At 37.9% G+C, this 18,585-nt stretch overlaps 1 protein-coding gene across 1 annotated transcript in view; it reads right to left on the bottom strand.

The window, feature by feature from the left end:
* Window positions 1–275: 275 nt before the first annotated feature.
* IPO5 (importin 5) overlaps window positions 276–18,585 on the bottom strand; it is a 44,455-nt gene continuing 26,145 nt past the window's right edge. Inside the window, exons 11-26 of the mRNA XM_057402060.1 lie at window positions 17,620–17,744; window positions 17,441–17,530; window positions 17,184–17,357; window positions 16,738–16,956; window positions 15,271–15,354; window positions 14,345–14,477; window positions 14,136–14,257; window positions 13,518–13,614; window positions 12,855–13,027; window positions 12,293–12,404; window positions 11,717–11,772; window positions 8,303–8,425; window positions 7,781–8,000; window positions 4,920–5,148; window positions 3,248–3,389; window positions 276–418 (exon numbers count right to left, since the gene is read on the bottom strand). Coding sequence (XP_057258043.1) covers window positions 332–418; window positions 3,248–3,389; window positions 4,920–5,148; window positions 7,781–8,000; window positions 8,303–8,425; window positions 11,717–11,772; window positions 12,293–12,404; window positions 12,855–13,027; window positions 13,518–13,614; window positions 14,136–14,257; window positions 14,345–14,477; window positions 15,271–15,354; window positions 16,738–16,956; window positions 17,184–17,357; window positions 17,441–17,530; window positions 17,620–17,744 — 2,186 coding nt within the window. The 3' untranslated portion in view covers window positions 276–331. The remainder of the gene's footprint in view (window positions 419–3,247; window positions 3,390–4,919; window positions 5,149–7,780; window positions 8,001–8,302; window positions 8,426–11,716; window positions 11,773–12,292; window positions 12,405–12,854; window positions 13,028–13,517; window positions 13,615–14,135; window positions 14,258–14,344; window positions 14,478–15,270; window positions 15,355–16,737; window positions 16,957–17,183; window positions 17,358–17,440; window positions 17,531–17,619; window positions 17,745–18,585) is intronic.

Here is an 18,585-nt window from a genome sequence, read left to right as displayed (position 1 = left end):
GTCTTAAAGCTGTTTCTTAATTCATTATGTCTAATGAGAAAATTCACCTTGTTTCCCTTTCACCATCATAGGGATGGCTTATACCGTTAGAAAAATACTCTTCAGTGCTATTGTAGGGTTTACAGGAAACATCTTCTGTGTTGTGGGATAGAAACAGATTTAAACACCGTTCTGAAAGAATGCTTCTTCTTGCTGCCACTGCCTGTAGGTTGCAGAAGAATGGCCTACACGCACTACAGTTCGGTTTTACTCAAAAAAGAAACAAAAGAAACCTAAACAGTAGGGTAAACGTTTATTTGGAGTTAGTTTTCTTGCAGATAATTAAGGCCCTTCAAGCAGAGTTCAGTAGCTCCTGTATGGCTGCCTGCTGATCTGCATTGAGCTGTGATATGCATTCTGTCCACAGTTGTCCAGATGTCTGGAAAACAAAATGGGAAGTTGTCTTTAAGCAGGCTGTCAAGCTTCTAAGGCACACACTAACCTTTCACGTGTTTACAAAGCTCAGCATTCACTGGGCTTATTCCTGAAATATATACATATATATGCCAAAAAGAACAGACTGAAATTTTCAGTTACATAATCCTACACATGCTCAACTAGAGAAGCTCTAAAATGCTGAACAGAGGTGAGCTCTGGTTAAACAGCAGTGGAGTAATTCATTGGAAACCCCTGGGAACTCCCTATAAGTAAGTGGGTCAAATGACAATTGACACTCTTAAGTTAACCATAGCCTGAATCATTTGCTGCATTTTGCACCCAAGTTGAAAGATGAACCCTGAGGCAAACCTGAACCATGCCTAAATGTAACAGTATCTCTTGGGCAAAGGTGCAACAGTTACATTCACAGGAAGAGAACACTGTGATTCCACCATGACAAGTTACACACTCTACATGTGTGTATGCAAAATGCGGCTGCCCACACATGGCATTACTCTTTTGTGAAAGGAATGGTAAATTACTTCCCAGAGAGAACAGAACACGTGTAGTAGCATCCATCTGGGTAAGCATAAACCCACACTTTGTTGCTCCTCAGTATAACTCATCTGTGTTACCATAGCCCTCAGCTGTTAGCTTTTAAAGTCACCATCACTCGGGACTGGTTCTAATGGGACCAGAAAAATCAAAAAAAGGCTGGAAATAGGATTTATTCACTTATCAACAGAAGCTGGAAGCAACCGGCACCCTACTTTCTATAGAAGGATCATGATACGAAAAAGAAAAATTGCAAGTAGGCTGTAGGTCTTTAGCTTCTGTAATAGCAGTACACTTGAAGTAAACTAAGAAATGCTTTAATTTATATTTGGCATATTTTAGGTTCAGCTCTACTGTAATTCCCTTTTCTCCCACACTTCTTAGGAAAAAAAAAATATCAAAAATGAACTCACAGAATTCAAAAGAGCTTGGAAACAAAGTCTTCAAGTTGGAGTCTGGGTTTTTAAACAGCATTAGGCATTTTAGACTCTACATGTGCAACGGATTACTGCAGAATCAAATGTGCTCTTCCAGCATTTCTGACACACATTTAAATTAATACTCTACTGAAATATTTCTGGCCTGAGAATACCTAAGCATGAGGACAAATTTATGTTTCATTCCAGCTATGACTAAAATGTTGCTCATGTCAGATGCTGGCAGTGGAAAAGCTTACTGAGATCATTAGAAGAAAGTCTGCTGGAACCTGGGAAGCAGCAGCAACTGGCCGACTGTTAACAGCCTTTAAAGTTCCTACCATGGTATAAAACATTCACAGTGCTTAACCCAAGCCAAAGTACTATGTGTGAAGACAGAAAGGGTTGGTAACACTATGCTAAAATTGTATTTAAAAAACAAAAAACCCAAACCCATGACCTTTAAGATGCACAGTCTGAATGTAAATCATTCTCCCAGTGCAGAAGTCTTGTTTCCATATTAATGTTCCTAATATTCCTGGTCAAAAAAGGACTTTGCTACACACAACTGATCTCTACGTGTACGGGCTATTGTATTGTTAAAAATCAACTAACCTTGAGCATTTAAGGTAAACAAATGCATTCGCATACCCTAATACAGAAGTTCCATACCCCAACTAAGCACTAACCGTACGGATTCATGTCTGTCAGTCAGAATCTAGAATAGCCACTCACATCACTTTCACTTTGGGACTTTGCTTGATTTCATTCATTTTACGCCTTCAGAGTTTTAATAGGTCATTTTCTACCAGATATAACGGATCTCACACGTTTACATACTCATCTAAATGAATCCTTTCCAAAAATCAAGTATTCCTAAAGTTCTTGAACCTGAGTTTTGCCAAAGCATGCAAGGTAGAATGGACAACAATTGAACTGCCGCTGCTCCAAATCCTCTACATGTCCTCGACATGTTTTTATCAGCTCTATGCTTGTGCTGTGGTTTTCTCACACTAAATCCAACACACAGCACTGTACCAGCTGCTAGAAAGGAAAATAACTCTACCCCAGCAGTAACCAGGACAGCTCACCAGGCACACTGCTTAATATCATTAGGTGCTGCAACCGTCAAGTGTGTCTACATGATAACATCTGGCCCTGGGTCAGATCTGCCTTATAAGCCCTATCACTTACAAAAACGTCGAGAGGTGCTGCTTAAATACTTAAGACACCCCCATCAGCCATCACTGTAAGTATTTGTTATGGCATAAAGGAAGCGAACCTTGAGTCAGCTCCCCAAAGGTAGGAAAACCTTGAACAGCTGCCTATATCTGTACTGGATTAAAGAGGGCAGTAGTAAAATTAATTGTGGCTTGCACTCATTCTCTAGCAAAACTCGCAAGCCTCTACCATATTACTAGGTCACCATAGGGTGCTGGGAACCCTTACAGGAACCATACATATGTTGGATCAAATACCACCGTACAGTTCATTGATACAAAGATAGGCAGATTTCTCTCCAAATTTTAATTTCTGGCTCAGAAAACACAATGAAACAACCCCACAACCAACCTATACTGGTTGGTTACTGGCTGTACGTTAACCATCTAGCTGCATGGATTTTTTGTTTGTTCGTTTTTAAATTAATAAGCTTCTGAAGTTTATCAAAAGAGATTCAAGTGCAAATGCTACCAAATTTTATCATTAGTGGCTCAAGGAATGTCCAAGGATCTTCAAGATCAGTGGTTGAAGCACTATTCTTTAAGGAGGTAAGGCTCTCAAACCTTGCTTAACAGTTCAGCTACTTCTGAAAGAAAATTCCAAATGTTCCCTTCATACCTAAGCAAGCATTTACTTACCTGCACTTGGCGCACAACATTAGCCAACCGCTTGATACATGGATCTTCATGTTTAATAGCTTCATGAATTTCACCATCTGCTATTATACCAAATATTCTGGGAAGGTTGGAATTGTTAGGACCGAGGACAACTGGGTTGTTGCTGTTACAATCAAACATAATACAAATAAATTAATATGTAACTGAAAAAAAAAAATAAATAAGCATTTTCCATGTAAGTGGAGTGATTTTGAAGTATTTTATTCTAAAGCTGCTTATTAACATTTAAGTTTCACACAGCTGAGTAAGTACACACAGCTCCATTGCCTGCTGACAGCATGCTCCCTCTCTGGTTAATATTTAACCATCTGACTCTTTAATCGGCCCACACTTCATCAGGAAAAAGTTCTGAACCGTACAGAATGGATGAGTTCCATGCAGGCAGAACTGTAAACAGCATGACAGAAATACCCTGCCTAAAAGGGCTTGTTCCTCCCTCTCACAGTGCTGCAAGGGGGAGGAGATTGTGTTACTGGCATGGGGAGAACCAGAAACCACAGCTCTCTGCCAGCACTCACAGACAGCAAGCAAGCAGTTCTACTCCCTCTTCCCAGCCACGTGTTGGAGTAAAGAAGTTCTGGCAACCAGGGATCTGGGTGAAAAACATGATCTACTTCCAGCCCTGCTACCTACCACTGCTGGAACACAGAAGCTGTGAATGTAGGACTGACAGAGATCCAGGGAAGTAACATTGCAGGGCTGAGCCACGTGCACAGAGCTGGGTACTAAAGTGGGCTAGCACTGCAATTCCTAACTTCTACATACATCTCCATATGCATACGTGTCAGTATTATTACTGTGTCTCTACACAATAATCAGTCCAGGGATGTCAGTTGCTGCTACCACCTTGCCTTAATAAGATGCAAGGTATTCACATAGCAGAAAAGACTATAAGAAATCTATGTTACTTCTTTTCTATTTTCTACTAAGATATAATGTGGTGTCAGCCACAGCACGGCTCCCACATACTGTTTCAGAAGCTGACATTCTTCCACTCAATTATGAAGTGCAACTTGTACCCACACTATAAGATTATCTTTTCTTCCTCCACTGACTTACTGGAGGGAGCACAAATCTAAAGAATAAGCTGTGGGACAAGATGCTTTCAGCAATAACTGAAATTATTATTACAAACTTAAGGGAGATCGCACTGTACCACGAATTTCTCTGTATTATTTCTCTACTTCATACTTTGTTTTGTTGATACTAAAGCTTTTGGAAAGCAAAAAGGTGCAAATCTACTTTCAAAGGTTATGAAAAGAAGGCTGCAAGGACATGTGTGCTGCTCTTAAGTAAAAAGGCTTGATCATTAACGTTAATACATAAACAAAACAACAAAAATTTTCCTGGAATTTTCTGTACAAGTTCCCAGCTGATAACTTTCTCATCACATACATAAAAATAATTCCTGGCTGCTTTAATAAAGCCATACAGACATTAGTTAGGATAAGAACACTATTTTAAAAAAAAACAGCAACAACATAGTGGAAGGGTCAGTTCTGACATTCCAAATTCTCCTCCCTAAAGAATGTGCAAATTAACCTGGCAGTTTCTCAGATTTGGAAAAATGAATGCAAGGAAAGAATCTGCAAACAAGCTTACTTTCTCAACTGATGTCAGGACTTTGCCTTACCTCTCAATCAAGTCACACAGATAATTGAAAGTATAAACAGCTTCTTCTTTATCTTCATGAAGAGGAAGCCATGATAACCAGTGTGGCAGGACTTCTTCAACATTTACACAGTCAGGCTTGAACTTCATTATCTTTCCTACAGCTGAAATGCAGTTCTCTGTTGCATTGACATTCTCTTTGGTTTTGGCATCTGGTGACTGAATGACTCTCACAAGCAATGGAAGCGCCTCTAATTGTTAGATAAAACAAGAATAAAGTTTATTGCACAATCAGTTTTATGTCATGAACATCACTAATTCCACATGTATGTATTAAAACCAGATTTTTTTTTTTGCAGCCAAAGCACAGTCATCCCAATGACTCACTACTTCTAGGCTCTTCACTGCTCAAAAATCATATGAAAAATGGACAGTTAAAGCTATGCAAGGAAACATTAGAAAACAACTACTACAGAAGTCTGGATCTGCTTTACAAGTTCAGAAAAAGAATAAGAATCTTCCTGTGCAAGTCTGATCTAAAAGACGTTCTAGTTTATAGTAAAAAATAGGTAGAAGCATTATTTTTTTAATCTAACAGATCCTAGAAACACAGGATGATGAAAAGCACTGATGGAGTGACAGTCACATTAGTTTATATAAAAATATGTATCTTTTTAATGGTGGGAGTATGTTAACTCCCACCATTAAAAGGTGCACTGGGAAAAGCTCATAGGAGAAATCTCATCTGGTGAATCCACTGGGCACGGTTTAGGTATAAAAAAAAAATAATAAAAAATAAATCAAGCATCAGGGAAAATGCCAACTTCCTTGCTAGGTTAATAACAGTTACATTATTTTAGGTCATAAAGGTAACCATAGGCACACTTAGTGAAAGGACAAGGGGTAACGGGTTCAAACTTAAACAGGGGAAGTTTAGATTGGATATAAGGAGGAAGTTCTTTACTGCAAGGGTGTTGAGGCACTGGAATGGGTTGCCCAAGAAAGTTGTGAATGCTCCATCCCTGGCAGTGTTCAAGGCCAGGTTGGACAAAGCCTTGAGTGACATGGTTTAGTGTGAGGTGTCCTTGCCCATGGCAGGGGGGTTGGAACTAGATGATCTTAAGGTCCTTTCCAACCCTAACGATTCTATGATTCTATGATTCTAAGTGAAGATTAACGTCACAATTTTAGTTACTAGTAGCTATGAGGACTTCACAGCACTCTACATGCATGCAGGAACAATTGTACTTGTGTTCTGCTAAAAATATAATGCTAAAGCTGTGAAATTCTGTATCGGCACAGAAAAGAGGTTATAGAATTGTGCAGAAAGCACACTTCAAAATAACTCCAATTACTGAGAGTGAGATCTCACACTACTTCATTTGCATGAGTAAGTAGCAGCTTCGCAGTTAAGAAATACACAATGACACTTGCTATATTAACTTCACTGAATTAGATTTGTGAAGAATTTAGCAGCTATGGAAAATAAGAATTAACCCTAAGCTAGACAAGGACACTTCTATGGGGCTGATAAACCTTACACAGCTGCAAAAACTTGGTCAGACCTGATAGTTTGTGTACTGAATACAGGATAACAATGCTGGACTTTTCTGCAAAGCCAAATTTGTATCACAGAAGTCTACTAAGAAATTCATTCATGTACATACATAAGAATTTAAAACACTTTTTAGGTGCCTGCTAATAAGCTGGATGCTGTAAACTAAAAGTTTTTTTATCTAAGCATCAACTAAAGGAGAAGCCAACTGTCTGAATTTAATCAAAGCTTATTTATCCAAATACAAAGAAAAGGATTAAAGTTGTTACAAAGTTTAACTGGGCCAAGGTGAAGTCTAATGAATGAAAATTAAAATTAGACTTTAAGAGATGTTAAACTTCCCCACAACTTCAAAAGCAGAACTGTCTCTATCCCATTAGTTTTAGGACAAGACATAAAAACCTTGCGGAGAAGTTCACAAAGTATTTTTCTAGACAATTTTAAATGTTAATGCTCTTAATGGTTCACTGCAATGTTTCTCCCCTGCTTTTTTCTTTCTTTCTTTTTTTTTTTCCTGAAAGACACCTCATCTTGATTGTCACATTGTGGCAGTTACATTTATCCCTATCACATGGTTCTTATTTTCTTACGTCATTTAATTCAGCTTCTGTTCAAGATTCCTGTGAAACACACTTGAAAACAGCTGACTAAATATTTGCTTTAAAAAATAAGAAAATCTTTTATAAGGGATGCTAGTTAGTGCACAAAATGAACTTTGTTGACTGGCAGGAAGAGTGCCAGGAGACAACCATTTCTTTAAATTCCAGATGAAGTTTTAGAGAAACTCAAGACATTCAGAAAAAGCAAAATGTTTCTGATAGGCATTATCATACCAATTTGATTTCTTAGTCACAGAAATCAGACTCCTTTTTATATAATGGGAAAGCAGAGTGCCACATTAGTTATTAGTATTCTGGGCTACTGCTAATAGATGCTGTATTATTTTTACAGACATTAAAAGGGTTTTGCATTAATATGTAACCATATTAGTATTAATTAACAGAATTCAGCAACAGAAATGCTACTACACAAAACATTATTAAAGTCCAAGGAATTCAGGGACTTCACTAATCACCACCAGTCTGTCACAGAGGTTACACTGGCAATCTACTTTGCTGCCAAAGGGACGAGATCTCATTAACTAGAAGGCTAGCAAATTTTGATTATTCTCCTCCCCAGTCCCCAAATCCCACATTCAAATAGTTTTATCATAGAACAGTTAGGGTTGGAAAGGACCTTAAGATCATTTAGTTCCCACCCCCTGCCATGGGCAGGGACACCTCACCATAAACCAGGTCAGCCAAGGCTCAATGCATATATATACATACCTGTGCAAAAAGGACGATAGCTGTCTCCGCCAAATTGTGCCATAACTCCAACACCATAGGCAGCTGCTTGCCTAACCTCTGGGCTGTTGTCACATATTGACTGGAGCATTGGCCTCAGAAAGTATTCCGCGTACTTGAACGAGGAGGGGCTGCAGTGCTCTACAATATCGTCAAAAATGCACAGCCCCCACTGCCTGTCAGGCCACGGCCTATGTGGACACTGCATCAAAACCAGGTAATATTTAAGCCACCTTAAAACTGGCATTTTACACAGTCAGCAATTAGATCAACAGAACAATCACAGTAACAGTGGTCTGGTAATTTCATTAAAATCCTCCTGGATTAAATTTAATCTTATAAACACACAATTTTCTGTTGTGATACTTGCAGCGATACCATAAACAGAACAAAATCCAGGTGAATATCTGATAAAATATACAAATTATCTATCAAGTTCTCTAATATTCCAGTATGTTTAAGATTCCAGGCCTATCAACACATTAGAGCAAGCCAGATACTTACAATTAGGTTGACAATTAGTGGAAGTAGCCTTTCAAACCATGGCAGAACCTTCTCCTTATAACTGCTGAATATTGAGTGCAAAATGTCCGATACTTTAGTCAAAACATAAACGTCATTGTCATCCTGATAAAAAAAAGATACAAGTCACATTAAGACTAATGATCTTAGAAATAGTGAAAGTCACATGAAATGCCAAGGTGTCTAAACTAACAGAATGAAGTTCAATGATCTGGTTTTGTAAACCCAGTCTTTTAATGTCCACTATTTTTCAGCTCTTGACCTAATCACAAAAAGACAGAACAGTTTGGGTTGGAAGGGACCTTAAAAATCATCTAGTTCCAATCCCCTGCCATGGGCAGGGACACCTTCCACTAGAACAGGTTGCTCGGAGCCCCATCCAACCTGTCTTGAACACTGCCAGGGATAGAGCATACACAACTTCTCTTGGCCTTCTCTTCTCCAGGCTGAACAAGCCCAACTCTCTCAGCCTGTCTTCACAGAAGAGGTTCTCCAGCCCTCTGACCATCTTTGTGGCCGGGCTCTTTGGACCTCTTCCAACAGGTCCACATACGTCTTGCATTGGGTGCCCCAGAGCTCAACACAGCACTGCAGGTGGGGTCTTATGAGAGCGGGGTAGAGGGAGAGAATCCCCTCCCTCAACCTGCTGGCCACACTCCTTTTGATGCAGCCCAGAACATGGTTGGTGTTCTGGGTGGCAAGCTCACAGTCCTGGTTTATAGGTCGTTTTTCCATCAACCAATATCCACAAATCCTTCTCCACAGGGCTGCTCTTAATCCATTCACTCCCCAGTCTGTACTAATACTGGGGATTGCCCTGAACGAGGTTCAGGCCTCTGTATTTGGCCTTACCTAAGTTCACAAGGTTCACACCTGTCCACTCCTCGTGCTTTTTCAAGGCCCCTCTGGATAGCATTTTTTCTTTCAAGCACATTAACTGCACCACCCAGCTCGGTCTCATCCGCAGACTTGCTGGGGGAGTCCTCAATACCACTACCTACGTTGTTAATAAAGATATTGAACAATACTGGTGCCCACAGAGACCCCTGAGGGACACCCCTTGTTACTGATCTCTATTTGGACATTGAGCTACTGAATGCAATTTTTTGGACATGGCCATCCAGTCACTCCGTTGTCCACCAGACAGTCCTTCCATCAAATCTCTATCTCTCCAATTTAGTAACAAGCATGTTCTGTGGGACCATGTCAAAGGCTTTACAGAAGTCAAGGCAGATGACATCAGTTGCTCCTTCTTAATCCACCAATGCAGCCACTATATCATAGAAACCACCAGATTGTATGGGCATGATGTGCTCTCTGTGAAGCCACATCAGCTGTCTCTAATCACCTCCCTGTCTTCCATGTACCATGACAGAGCTTTCGGAAAAATCTGTTCCATGATCTTACTGGGCACAGAATGAGTCTGACTGGCTGGTAGTTCTCCGTTTTACCCTTCTTAAAAATGTAAGTCAATTGCTATTGTGTAGGACTTGAATGTTTCAGGGACAGAAAAATTCTAGCACGATAAACACTGTCTTGTTTAAATTTACTGCTTCAGTGGATTCCCTTTACAGAAGACAGAAGGTCCTTTTCCTCTTCTGTACCTTACAGATACTACAACAAGCTTTTACTGAAAAGTAAACGGGTAGCTGCTTTTGTGACAGAAGATTGTAGCAAAAATGTAAGAAATATGAATCCTCTCCTCTTGCTACTTCATTTTTCACCTTGCTCAATTATTGCATCAAACTGGTGAAGTAAAGATCCTCAGTTCAGATCCAGCTATCAATTCATATTATAGTTCCAAGCAAGGATTGTCCCCCAGACACACTTCCATTTGGAAAACCCTTTTTGTTCTAAAGCAAGTTCTGCTGTACTTTGTATGGTTCTTTTAATCAGTTTATACTTTAAAAGGCAGGGGAACACAATACAGTTATAGTTTCTGGTCCCTAGTGAGAAACTAGTATTTCTCATGTAACAAACACCTTCTCAGAACTGGATATTTAAAACCTTCCTGGTCAGGCAACTTCTGCCTTGTCAGGGCACAATTCAAGCAGTAACTCTGGAACAAACACATAAATGAAAACAGAAAAAGAGAACTGCTACAGCACACTGCAAGGTCCACCTGGCCTGGTATTGCTTACTAATAGCCGATAACAGATGCTCAGGGGGAGAGCTTAGCATATGCCTTCTCTCTATCACATCAGCATCTTAGTTATTGCCTAAACTGAGGCTGTACCTGGATATCTTAAATGCCTTGCAACTCTGTGCAGAATACAGATTCAGCTTTTCTGAAACTGTTGCTTGCTAGCATTTTCTCTCATTATCAGTACACAGTGACACATCAGAAATAAACTGCTTAACTCACTGTCGAAAAGACTGAACAGTAAAGCAAATAAGAAAAAGAAAAAACAGGAAAAGCTCTTGGCTCAGAACTTGAGTTTTGCTATTTTTTTTGATCCCAAGCAGTATCTAGGTGCCAGAACTCTATCCTTTTGAATGCTGACCTAATGCTCCCAAACAAAGGGGGCTCAAGAACTGTGTTGTTATTTCTGAAAGTATTTACATATGGGTGCCTGATCTGTTAAGAAAGATTCTGGAGTCTGTATCCAGGTTAAACTCATGTGAACAAGCTTCACAATTCAGCTTCACAAGCTTCACAATTCAGCTTCACAAGCTTCACATCTGCACTGTGGCAAAAAAAAATAATGTTCTAGTTCTTAAATTTACTGAGCATCCTTTACATCTTATCATAAGCAGCAGTGACGACTTATTCTTTATTACTCTTTCCATACCAATGATAACTTCATAGAACTACTGTATCTCTTCTACAGCCACCTCAACTTTAAATTAAAAAAGTCAGTTTGGCATCTTAGTGGAGAAGCATTCACTTTGGTATTCTCTCATAAGCAAACACATTATGTCAGCTATTCATTCTGCTGTCCTCCTCTGATACTATTTTAGGTTTATTCTTTTTGAGACAGGCTCCTAACCTGACACGCCAGAGGTATGCTCAAGATTAAGAGCCACCTAGGTCGTAAGGCACAAAGAAAAAGGAAGTCAGCAGGGCTAGGCTTTAGATAATCACTAAATAGCCTGCTGTAAAATGCTGTATTAAAGTCATCTAAGAATTGTTTGAGAGGATTAAGAAAATTAAGAGCCATATCCTGAACTTCCTCCTTCAGTATACCAGACAAGGCAATGTTCTGTATTTTATAATTCAATCATGTAGTGTGACCTTCTTACTGGAAGTTTTGAAGTAATATGGTAACATACATTCTTCCAGAAGAAAATAATTCTGCAGATGTACTATGCTTTAACTGAGTAGCATAGCATATTCATGTAATGTAGTTTCATCCTGGTGCTCTGCAAGTGGAAAAGCTCCCCAGACAAACTTACCTCATCTTGTAATGACTCTTCAACTTGTTCATCATAGTCTTCATCTTGTCTTTTCACTGAGTTAAAAAACCAAATATTAAACCATTACATTTCTACATAAAAAGCCCGTGAAAGAAAAAAAAAAAAAAATTTAGAAAATAGGAAACAACAGCTGAAGACGTAACAGGAATTTTGTCTTTAAGGAGCTTCAAAGAGCTTTCACAGAGAAATAAGAAGTATAATGAGCTCAGTTTAGGAATGCATGTAAAAGCACATGAAATAGAAATATACACACCAGCTTGTCCACAAGGACAAGAAAAATGCACAGAAATAAGAAGCTACCAGCACTGTCTTCAAGTAAATCTGTCCATCAACTTTTGATTCAACTGTAGAATTTCTGCAAATGATGCCATCTCCATCCTCCCAGATCTCACAAATGTAACTCATGGATTCTGTTGTTTCAAAGCCCAATTACGTTAATAAATACGCAAATTAAAGAAATCTGAACTAAGCTTTCTTTGTGTTCAGAAATTATTAGGAATTCTGCTTTAAAGAACAGCCATTATCCCATGTCAACAGGAATTTGTATTAACTTACCTTGTCTTAATTCTTGGTTTTTAAAGTGCTCTTCTAGTTTTCCTTTCAATATTCCTCCAAGTTCTTCAAAGTGTTCATTGTTAAGGCATCCATCTCCCATTACATCAATGCACTAGTGAAATAAAAGGATTATTTTTTTCAGCTTTACGTTACATGAGCAGTTTCAATTAAATCTAAGCAAACAATATTAACACATGCTCTGCTTTAAGTGATCATTAGCAGAAATTATACTAATAGAACATTCATACTCTAATCAATGCTCAAATTATACAAGGCAGGCATAGTACCACTGCACATTTCATGCACAGAACTTCAGTGCTTTCTGTTTAAAAATTAATAAATCCAGTCATTATTTTAGGTTAATACTTTGGTATTTTGGTTCTTGCAAAAAAAAAAGTACAACTGAGTTTTCAATCAGCTATAATATTTACAGTCATGCCAAAATTCACAGAGGAAGCTTTGCAATTCTTCCAGCCATTTAAATGAATATCAAACTCATGTCCTTTCTTACTGTAAAAAGCTACAAACAGCAACACCACTAAATTTGTAAGGAAGAAGTTACCTTTGCAAAAGAATGCATTATTTCTGAGAGGACATCTGAATCTGGTTCTGTTCCAATGGCTTTGATGAGCGCATCACACATGAAGTGCCACATCTGTGTGAGGTACTCTGGCCCACGAACTCTAGCACATTCAAGAAGCAGGGGCATTGACTCTGCTGCTGCTACTCGAACACGTTTCATTATTAAGGAAAAAAAACAATCAAGGCCAACATAAAGTGCTTAGAATTTAAGCACCCACCACCATAATGAAGTTATTAGTTTTCTATCTGAAATCTATTTTTTTTGTTGTAGTGTATTTAATTTCTTAATTAGATACAGATTAAAACCACAGAAAAATTAAACTTTAAGTTGTTTCAAGACTGCTTCCAGCCATGACAGAAAAGCTATTCAAGTTCTCCTTCACTTTGTTGGCACAAACAGCACCTTCTACTACTTTCTTTTAAGATTATAGACATGTTTATTTAAAAAGAAACTAGGGGAAAAAGTAGGCTACATTGCCTAAAATAGTGTGTAAAACAATGTTCTCTGAAACAATTTCTGCTATAAAGCAACAGAATTTTTTAACACTAACACTTTCAATATGTTCAGGAAAACAGTAAGCATGACTTTTGATTCTTCCAAATTAAGTTTCTGTTTTCACAGTAGAATTTGTTAATAGGATATCATCATGGAAATAGAACTTCAACAAAGGAACCATCAGCTTTACAACCTGTTCTGTGTACTCCACAAATCCTTCTTTCAGCTCTTTTGCATAGCAAACCTGAAAAAAAAAAGCACGGAAACACCACCTTTGAGGGAAAATACTGTTACAGATGTTTTCTCACCCATGTAATGGCAAGAAAGATTGTTAGAAATATTTTTTTTAATTTATTTTTAAATGGATTATTGCATGCTTTTATTTACCCCCTCCACTGTGTTTTTTTAAGAAATTCTGATAGCACCGTAAGTTCTCATCTCAGTCTTAGAACATTCAAGCATTTTTCAAACCATATTCCAAAACATCAGTATTCCCTGAAAGGATCTACTCTTCAACATCCCAGATTCTTCAGAAGTTTTACTAACGAAAGGAAAACTATCTGTTTATCTGAAGAACTGAAGTTTCAAACTAAAGGAACTATTTTTAATCAAGCAAGCCACACACAATGAATTGTCTGAAATCCACTTGACATATCACATAAAGAAAACCAGAACTATTTCATTTGGTACTGTAAAGAATATTTTTCCTCACAGATTTTGGCTTCAAAGTTGATTGTCCAGCAGTACCAAAACTCTATTACTCACCAGCATCTGGCATGCAGTTGCTTTTTCTTCAAGGCCTGCAGTTTTAATTCCAAAACTTTGCTGATCTCCTAGATTTACGAATTCCCAACCATCATCATCACTCATATTTTCCATATCTTGTGCTGTTATACAAAGGGGAAAAATAAATATGTAAGTGCTACAAAATAATTTCAGTACCTTTTTCAAGCAAAACATGATTTTAAACCTACTGTCTAAAAGAGCTACTTCAGGTTTAATGGACGCAGTCTTCATTAAAGGTCCCATGACGACAGGAAGGTATTGCTGAAATTCCTTTCCAAGAATCTTACACATTCTGGCCCATGCTGAGATCATGTAAGAAATCTGGAAGAGAAGAGTCAGAATTTTCACGTCCCACATTTATTTAAAGGAATGCATAAAGGAAGAACGTTATACAATAGGACTTTTAAAAAGAATTTGTCAGCAGCGCATAAAACTTATTTCAAAGAGAAGAACTCATCCAATGTGCTATCCATATAAAAATGCATCTTCAAAAGACATGTCCTCAGTCTGTATCCGTAACAACGCATTAACAGTACCTCAGATCAAAGTCACTATTTATGTAAAAATGTGACGGTATCAGATGTACTTGCAATGCAACCATGACTGTTTGGAAAAGTAAACTTTTTTTCTGAAACAAATCATTCCCTAAATTTAAGTGATACCACTGAGCCACATGCCTGAAAATAACAAAGAGAAAAAAGAGAGCAGCACTGTGCTTTCAGGCGTATTTGTTTTCAAATGCACAAGTCAAAATAGCACTCCACTCATTAGAACAGCTGTCTAACAAGTCTTGTTGAACTACTTATATGGAGGTGACAGCAAAGGAATAGGTCATACACAGCCAAAAAAAAGTAGTTCGTAATAGACAAGGAATGATCACCCACACGCTGAAATTTCTTCTGCGAATACAAACCCTGGAAGTCTCATTTCCCGAACACATTTCTGTGAAAGAGTCTAAGGCCATCTTAGGGCAATCAATCCCGATTTATGTAAGACATGCTGAAAAATTAGCCTGAAGGTGTAATTGGGGAAGGGGGGAGGGGCAGAAACATCACATGTACAAAGAACATTTTTAATGCTAACCAACAAGTTATGCACTGTAATTTTAATATACCTGTGGATCATCATCTTCTAGATCACTGAAGTCTGTTTGTGTCTTCAATAACAGCTGCATTACATCCGATGCATCCTGCATAAACTAGATACAGGAAACAACTATATGTTTTTAAAGGCAAATTAAAAGGGTGCTTTTAGTACTTAAATGTACTTTTACATTAAAGTACTTTTTAGACTTAACACCAAACAATTTAAGTGATCATTTAAGTCCAGCACACTGCCAAGACACAAGTTAAAGCTAGAAATAGAATCATAGAATAGTTAGGGTTGGAAAAGACCTTAAGATCTAGTTCCAACCCTCCTGCCATGGCAGGGACACCTCCCACTAAACCATGCCACTCAAGAAAAAAATGAAGAATGAAATGCAGGAAAAAAAATGAAAACACAAGGTCTTTTTCTGGAAGCATCACCAAGTCATTCTTGTCTTAAGCTTCACTATGTATCTGTTCATACACTTGAAAGCAGAGGAGTATTTAAATAAAACATTACATAAATAAATACTAATACTCCAACAATTCTAACTTTCCCAGATACCCTTCTTACTATTTTGACTCCTTTGTGGAACTGGGACAAAAGCTGATAGCGTGAGCTACTTACTCAAGAGCTTGTAACGTTCTAGGTCACATCAGATGCCCACTGATGTTACACCTACCTTTTTTCCACTCCCCATGTTCCCAGTAGTCCTCCAACAATAATTTATTAAAATTAGTTATGTTTAAAAATCTGTTTAAAATTTAGTTGCATGAATGATGAGTGTACTGGTAGTCCTAAGTCAAAGGAAAGTGCTAGTAATTCTGGGGGGAGATTTTAGCATTTTTGTACTGTACACTTCAAACTATTTTACTTTGAAATGCTACTTCGTTTTCTTCACTCAGTAAGAGGAAAGTGTGTAAACTGTAATGCAAACCTGCTATCAGAACACCACTTACACTGTCCTTCACAGTTGTTTCTCAGTCTGTTTGTAGAAGTATGTTTTAACCAAAAAAAAAAAAAATCCCCAAACCTGCCAAATACATCAAGCCTCATGACAAATGAGTACTTCTAGTTCTGTTACAAGCACATTTAAACTTTTCAGGCATCTGCACACAGAAACTATGCTAAGTTTCCTTCGAACGACATACATCTTACCAGCTGTTCTGATACTGCCCAAATGAAACAATCCAGTATTTCTCTTAAGGCAAAAAGCCACCCCAAATGAAGAAAAAAGAATAAAATAAATGAGTGCTTTCAACACTGCTCAGTATGAAAAGACTAACTCAGGCTGTAATATTTTCATAGGATTCTATTAGGAATTCGTGAATCTAAACAGCAAGCTGGTCACCTCAGAAATGAGAACAGGAAAACAAGCATAGAAATCAGCAACAACATAGCTGTATGTGTAACAAGTGAACATATTAATTCAATGTTAACTCTGCAAAAAGGGGCATTTTAAAATATCAGACCATTAGAAAAGATCTAAGCTTACCTTTTCTTTACCAACAGCAAGACCAATTAGGCTTATGCATTCGATAGTCTTTCCTCGTAAAAGTCTTAATTCCTTCTGAACAGCATTCTCAACAATGTGTTTTAGAGAGGGCATAAATAAATCATAGTAGGGAACAAACTTCTCCTCTGCTGTATCTGCAACTGATGCAATTGAAGTCACAACTTGCTCCAAAACTAGCTTAGTGCCTTTCTGTATCAACTTGGAAAGAGGAAGAATAAAGTGTTATATTTCTACAGCATATTCTTTACTTAAAAGCATGCCAAATGTAAAAATCTGCTCTTGTATGTCCTAATAATGTCAGTTTAGACCAACATCTGAAGCTACGTTGGTCCAACATCTGCTTATTTCAGAGGTCTTAATTCAGCTATACTTATTCCCTGTGACAAGCTTACCCTCCATGAAATGATTTGTTCAGTATATTATACCTCTTGTAATTTTATCACCATAGTGGAATGAAGATGCTTCACTAGATTATCCAAATACGGAATGAGCAGCGACTTAGGACAATCTTCAGTGAAGTTTATGAGTGCTGCAGCTGCATGGGCTTGAACACGCTGGTTGCCTTGATCCTCCATGGTTTGCAGAAGAGCTGCTATCACCTAAAGGAGAAATGTATTTTCAGAGAGTAAGTTTCTGAAGGGGACATACCTCTACCACTTCCTCCCCCCATCGCTCTACTTACTTTCTCATGAAACTTCTTTTGAAAACCAGGTGCAAAGTCAGTTGCCATTTGTCCAATAGCATTACAAGCAGCGTATCTTACTCTTGGATGCTGAAAAAGTATTTCCCTCAAATAGTTAACAAGTAGTTATGAAAGCAGAAATTAAAACATTTTGAAATTAATACTAAACTTATACTCACAGGATCCTGAAGGAACAGCAAAACGAAATTAACTATCTCATTTAAAATTCCTTCCATCTGTTGATGGCAACCTTCTCCAATGGCTGAGAGAGCCATCAAGCCAGCATGCCTGTATTTCCAGTCAGCTACAGAGGAGTAAAAATGAAAATAAATGTTATTCATTTTGGAAACTAAAAAGACAAACCACCTTTTTGGGGGGCAACAGGAGGAAGAAGAATGAAGAACAGAAGTGGGAAGGAAAATTCATACATCTACTTGATTTGTCAAATACTTTTCACTTTTCCTCATACATACTTCCAGAGATGCACAAAAATTTGAGTATTTAATCCAGGCCAAATCCAGACCTAGAAAAAAAAGAATTCTTAACTGCTGATACAAGTATGTACATAGTTCTAACACTTGGAACCAGCATGTTAAGTAAGCTAAGCAGGGAAGCATCAGGACAGGATTTCTTTTTCCCCTTCCCATATATATATATATTTATATTTATATACACACACACACGTATTTATTTTTTTTTATTACATCAAAGCAGCCTATGAGGCTATGTCTTATGCTTTAGGTCAGGAGGGGTAAAAGGCCTAGTGAATCAAGTATCTGAATTTAAAACAAATAAATGATCAGTACTGAACTTTTCCAGCCGTTTCCCCAAAACAGTTTAAGAACAGTAACATTCCATCTAGGGATGTAAGGTTTGCCCTGCCTCCAAGTCCTGTTAGTCTACTCTTTTGTGTTTTTGTTGTTGGTTTTGGTGGTTTGTTTTTTTTTTGTTTGTTTTTTTAACAGAATCTCTGCGCTTCTGTGATGAAAACCATGGGGATTACAGAAAAGAAAAATCAGAGGAACAAACAGGTTTATCAAACAAATTGCGGTTAATGCACATAACAATTTCTTTCCTGAAATAACGCAGGATTTCATCAACATTCCGGATTATTTATTAAATTCTTGGAATGAAGAATACGACAG

The sequence above is a fragment of the Pezoporus wallicus genome, unplaced genomic scaffold, assembly GCF_028554395.1.
Source record: "Pezoporus wallicus isolate ANWC-B61680 ecotype Strahan unplaced genomic scaffold, APGP_CSIRO_Pwel_v1 contig_6520, whole genome shotgun sequence".
NCBI classification, from domain to species: domain Eukaryota; kingdom Metazoa; phylum Chordata; class Aves; order Psittaciformes; family Psittacidae; genus Pezoporus; species Pezoporus wallicus.
The sequence above is the reverse complement of the archived record's forward strand: the minus strand, read 5'-3'. Positions and strand labels throughout refer to the sequence as shown.